Source organism: Martes martes (assembly GCF_963455335.1).
Source record: "Martes martes genome assembly, chromosome: 12".
Lineage (NCBI taxonomy): Eukaryota > Metazoa > Chordata > Mammalia > Carnivora > Mustelidae > Martes > Martes martes.
In genome coordinates this window covers 15,690,731-15,696,730 of record NC_137900.1, presented here as the reverse complement: position 1 = coordinate 15,696,730, position 6,000 = coordinate 15,690,731, and the positions used below count along the sequence as shown (strand labels likewise).

At 46.6% G+C, this 6,000-nt stretch overlaps 1 protein-coding gene across 1 annotated transcript in view; it reads left to right on the top strand.

Annotated features, from left to right (window-relative positions):
- Positions 1-274: 274 nt before the first annotated feature.
- TRPM6 (transient receptor potential cation channel subfamily M member 6) overlaps positions 275-6,000 on the top strand; it is a gene marked incomplete at its 5' end in the record, with an annotated part of 138,637 nt that continues 132,911 nt past the window's right edge. Inside the window, 2 exon segments of the mRNA XM_080820331.1 lie at positions 275-464; positions 467-591. Of these exon segments, the coding sequence (XP_080676457.1) occupies positions 275-464; positions 467-591 (315 nt within the window).

Here is a 6,000-nt window from a genome sequence, read left to right as displayed (position 1 = left end):
GTGGAGCGCTTACAGGTGGGTAGGGCGGCCCGGGCCGGCGGGGCAAAAGGGCTTTAGGCCCTTTACCTGATCTGCACCCAGGGCCCTAGGCGGCTGTGGGTGGGGCCAGTCGCGCAAGTATCTAAGTGGTATCTAGAATAGCTAGGACTTACGAAACACCTGCCTTCCCGTCCTCAGGTCCCCACCTGCAGCTGATTATCATCTCTGAGGTTTCGGCTAACGCAGGGCACCCACTAAAGGGGCAGGTCCCGCAGTCCCCGTTCCAGGAGCTGGAATGGGGCCAGCGCGGAGGTGGTGTCACAGCGGAAACCTAACGGGGCCCGGGGTTCAGCTTGGCGCGGTGGGGACAGGGCTCTGGAGAGGAGGCAGCTCTCCGGTTCCGCTCGGGGCCGGCGGCGGAGGAGACCGGACGTGGCGTGAGCCGGCCGCAGGGAGGAGAAAAAGCGCAGCCCCGAGCGGCAGCGGCCCGTCTGGCGGGAGGGGAGCGGGACGAGCCGGGCGCGGCGGTTCCCCGGAGGCCGCGGGAGAAGCGTCCAGCCGGCGGTGTGCGCCCGGCGCCGGAGTCCCGGAGCGATGAGAGTGCTGGTCAAGGTAAACTCCGGCCCCCCACCGGCCGCTCATCCCTCACCTCGCGCCGCCGGGGCTCGAGCCTCGGGACTCGCAGCCTCCGGACCCGCGGACGGGCTCCCCTCCACTCGTGGCCCGGAGCGCCATTGGAAGTTCTGGGGGCTTGGAGAGGGAGGGCGCCCCGGGACGCTGGGGACTAGGGAGAGGAGCGGAGACCCGGGTCATGCCTTTGTCTCACAAGGCAAGTGAACCTCACCAGGGCTATCACTTAGCTAATCTGGAGGGGCTCGCACGGTGTGTGAACACATGACGTTCGTGGGGCGCCCTGCATTTCCCGTGTCTCAGCACCGACTGGTTACGAGCACGGTCTTCGGAGCCAGAGCACCTGAGCGAGCACACCCGCTCCACCACCGACTATGATCTTGAGCAAGTTACTTAATCGATGTAATTCTTCCTGATCTGGAAAGCGGGATAGTATTTATAATTTGAAGATTAAATCAGATGCTGTATATGCCGGACACTTAGAAAATGATGCCTAACACACTTAGCGGGGTGCGAAAGTTTGTCATGGTTAACACCTCATCTTGGCAATAACCCCATGAGGTCTATCATCGCCCCTCCCTTCAGCCCACCCCACTGGTTTCCAGGTGAGGAAAATGAAGCCGAAGGAGGAAAATGAAGCAAACCCAGGGCAGTGCTTTAAAACACTGAGAATGTGAGTATTCTGTCGCTCATAGGATTTTGATCATTTGTTCCTAGAGAGAAGGAGGGTCACCCTAACTGCCAAAGTGGGAGCTGAATTTTTTAGTTTTTTTTCCCCTGGTGTGTGAATTTTTCTGTGAATTTTTCGTCTGCTTTGGATTCTATCACCGCTGGTAAAGCATTCAATATCTGATTAGACTAACACCCGGGTTTGACTGTGAAGAGTCTGGACGTTTCTTCTCTTCCTACCCCTACCAGCCCCTATCTTCTAGGGATTATAAATCATTTCCGATGGGACTCAGCAGGAGCCTCCTTTTGGGGGCCCAAATTAAGGACTAGTTCTCTGGTATTAAGCTTGCCTTTATAGACAAGGGTATGAATAGCACTTTGAGTTGATTGTACCCTGGAAGAGAAGGAAAAGACCCCATACTGCACACTGGTGATTCACCACAAATTTGGGTCTTATCTTGACTATTTGAAATTTTCTATTATGGCTCATGTTTTTGGCAGGACATCTATGCCAAAACTCTCAAGGACCTGAAATATGTCACTGGATTTTTTGATCATAGGTGTTGAGGATAGGCTGATGAGCCAGTCTGAGAGTGACTTTCATTACACTTCTGCAGAATCATCCAGTGTTGGAACTCCCAAATGTCCATGCGCCCTGTATCTGTTATCTCTTTGTGTCCCATCAGAAATCTACGTGGCAATTATTTCCTATTAAGAGTCTCATGCTCTACCAACTGAGCTAGCCAGGCACAACTATTTCCTAATTAAAAAAAAAAAATGTTAGGTAAGATATTCCAAAGTGGGTCTCAGTTGTGGCTTTTTTTTTTTTAACTTCTTAGTTTTATTGAAGTTATATATATGCATAGTTCAGAGTCAAATAATTCCATAAAGTTTGTTGCTAAAAACAGCAGAACCCTCCATCATTTCCTGCTTTTCTGAAACCGCAATTATGTTCATCTCTTTTAGCTTGTTGATACTTGTTCATGCCTCTAGATAATACCTATGTGGCTCCTTCTTGATTTTTCAGGTGTAGTCATTGGAATACTTTCCAGATGGAATATAAGGATTTAGATTTCTTTTGCATTCCTGCATCTACCATTCACGTGGCCCTTCCTGTTCCTAACATCTACAGAATACAGCTGTCCATAATTTTTAGTTAATATTTAGTCTGGTCAACATTATTATGCCTTCCTACACACACACACACACACACACACACACACACACACACACACACAGTATTAAAAGCCGAATTAGGTAATATATGATTACTTCCCCTTTCTAACTTTAGATTTCCCCCAGAGTTGTCCTTGTGTGTTTCCAGAATTTTCTATGGCGTTTTCACTGATACAACTAACAAGTTCTTTGCCAGTTGCCATCTTCTCTCAAGATGATCTCGTGTAATAGCTGCTTTAACCAACTTTATCTTGAGTACAGCTTTCTGACTTGCTCTGCCTGTCTAGACCTTTCCAGTATTGATGTTGGATGCACAAATGTGGATTCCCTTTTCCTCTGTTATGCTGGTTCTTGTTTCTTATATCCCGTGTCTTTGTGATTTTTTTTTTTCCCCCATCATTTTGGTGGAGCCCTTTTTCCTGTAGCTCTCTGAGAAAGGGTACGTGTCAGGTACATTGAATTGGTGTATTGCTATGACAAATTATCCTCTCAGATTTTTTTCCCTTAAAATTCTGCTAATAATGCAAAAATAATTTCTTGTGGTAAATCTGTCAACTGTTAATAGAAATTCAAACAGGAAGTTCCCTTTCTATCTCTCATCCTTATCTCTCTCTCCAGTCCAGAGGTATTCAAACTGTTGGATTTGAAGTATTCAATCACTCTTTGGATTCATTCAGTCAACAGATATTTATGAATTTATAAGTGCCAACTGTCTGCTAAGAGGGGAGTGGTGTGCTGCTTCTCGATGCCGGACCTGAGCTTTACTGCTGCTTTGGTTAGCTGCTTTTTCTTCTCTTGGAATACCAACCTCACACAATCCAGGGTCTCTCTGTCTGTCTCTTTCCCTTTCTCAGTATAAAATCATGACCGTTATAAATTGAACTGCATAGCTGTGTGTCACTAGAGCAACAACATCACAGAAATAGATTTTCTGAATGGATAAACACAATGTGGTGTGTTTACACGCGCGCACACACACACGCACACACAGTGGAATACTTAGCCTTAAAGAGGAAAGAAATTCTGACATATGATACAACATGGATGAACCTTGAAGATGTTCTGCTAAGTAAAAGAGGCACTCATCAAAAGACAAATATTGTATGATTTCACTTATATGAGGTATATAAAGTAGTCCAATTCATAGAAAGGAAAAGTAGAATGATGGTCGTCAGAGGCTGGGAGAGAGGGAAATGAGGTGTTATTTAATGGGTGTAGAGTTTGTGTTGCAGGATGAAAAGTTTTGGAGATTGGTTGCACAAATATGTGAATATACTTAACAATACTAACCTGGACACTTAAAAATAGTTAAGATGGGGGGCACCTGGGTGGCTCTGTCGGTTAAGCATCTGCGTTTGGCTCTGGTCACAATCCTGGGGTCCCAGGATCAAGTCCCGCTTTGGAATCCTTGTTTAGAGGGGAGTCTGCTTCTTCCTCTGCCTGCTGCTCCCCCTGGCTTGTGTTCTCTCTCTGACAAATAAATAAATAAAATCTTAAAACATAGTAAAGAAGGCAAATTCTATATTATGTGCATTTTACCACAATTAAATGAAAACAAAAACCCAGAAGTTTTCACACAAACTCCGTAATGGGATGCATCCTGTAATTTGATGAGGGTGATTGAATCTGCTTGCGGCTGGGTTCAGCTACTTCCCGGAGTCCATGGTTTCTAGGGTATGCGGAATGTGTAGCAGTGGATCACACTGGAACTTTCTTTTGATGCACTTAGCACCAGGACGTTTGGCAGGTCACCTTGTTGGGGTGGACTAATGCTGCTTTCTCTTTCTTCCATGGGATTTCCATATCTCTGGGGAAGAGGCCCTCAGTTATTTTTAGTGCTGATAAACTCTGAGACTGTTGGAGTGCTGTGACCAGTTATGCAACTGGGAGCAGCGAGAAGTGGTAGTTTTGTTTGGCTTAGGAATTACATTCTTTTTCTGAGTTTGTAAGCATGTGCCTCTTGAGAGCCTCCTAATCCATTTCAACTGGAAATGAAGAGGTTTTCTTGGTAGCACCGGCAGGTGCCTTCCCCGCACTTTCACTATCTGTGTTTGCTCTACAGCCCTCTGTGGAGTGACCCTGTGCTCTGGTTCTTCAAATGTCCAGGCCTGGATAACCGCCAGGTATCCCAGGATTGCAATGGTGCTGTGTGTCTTGGCTGCAGAAGTCAGCCTGGTGGATTTGGCTGTGCCCTGTTCTACCTTTCTGTAAACTATGTATGGCTGTCACACGGAATTTTCTTCCAGGGACACCGGAGTGTCTCAGTCTGTTAAGCGTCCTACTCTTGGTTTTGGCTCAGGTCATGATCTCCAGGTTGTGAGATCAGGCTCTGCTTGGGATTCTCTTTCTCCCTCTCCCTTCCCATTCCCCCCCCCCCCCCCAGGAAAAGAATTTTCTTCCTGGCAAACTCAAAGCCCAGTGGGATGAATGACGATGGGCAACCAAAGTTCTCTGTTCACTTTGCTGGTGGTGGATTCAGAGTTTCTTACAATGGTCATTTTTGACATGAGCAAACCACCTGGTCCAGGGGTGGAAACATCCCTGTCTGAGACTTCTGCTTCTGTGTAGGTGTGTGGGGTAACCTTGGAGAAAATACCCTTTCTTGGTGTTTTATTCCCCTGCCATGTGTGCAAGATCAACAATCTTTTTATCTTTCCTAGTATAGGAATGTGCTGGGATATGGGCCAGGAGGGCCCCCTTAAACTGCCCGTACCAGCGAAAGGGTCAGGGCTAGGCAAAAGTTTCCTTGTGATTAGATCATAGAGCCTGATAAGAACACACCATTTTGGAATGTCTGGCATGCTCTTTATCACTGATTTTCCTTACCTGTAATCAAAAAAAGGGGCAGAATGTGGTAATTAAGTCTCTAGAAGCATCAGCAGCAAGGTGAGAAGAGTAATAAAAGGAATAGTTGGAAAGCAGTAGTTTTACTGCTGGCTTCATGCCCTTTTGCCTTAGGGAAGCTACCTCAGTTTCCTTAACTATAAAGCAAATAGCCACCTTTCACTGGCCACCTCCTTCTAAGAGCTCCTAATGCGTTTTGAGGCGGAAATTCCTTTGAAAATCCAATGAGAGCAATAGATCCAGGAGCTCAAGAACCAGGCCTGCTGTGGACTCAGGTTTACTGGTCATTATAAGCCCCGACAAAACATGGCGGCCCACAGTTGGCCCCAGCTGACTATTGCCAAGTTGAAATGCAAGCCAAGTACTGCCAGATTCTGTGCCCCCCTTCCTTTTTATAGAAAATGCAGATTGAAAGATTCTTTCTTGAATGTGAAACCTCTTGGTTTTTTACATTTCAGTAGTTGCTTCAGAAGATTTTTTTTTTTTAAATTTTATTCATCCATCCGACACAGAGAGAGATCACAAGTAGGCAGAGAGGCAGGCAGAGAGAGAGGGGGAAGCAGGCTTCCCTCTGAGCAGGGAGTCCCACGCAGGACTCCATCCCAGGACCCTGGGATCATGACCTGAGCCACCCAGGTGCCCCATGCTTAATTTACAAATTAAACTTTATCATAGGTATGTGTGCCCAGGAAAAAAATATAG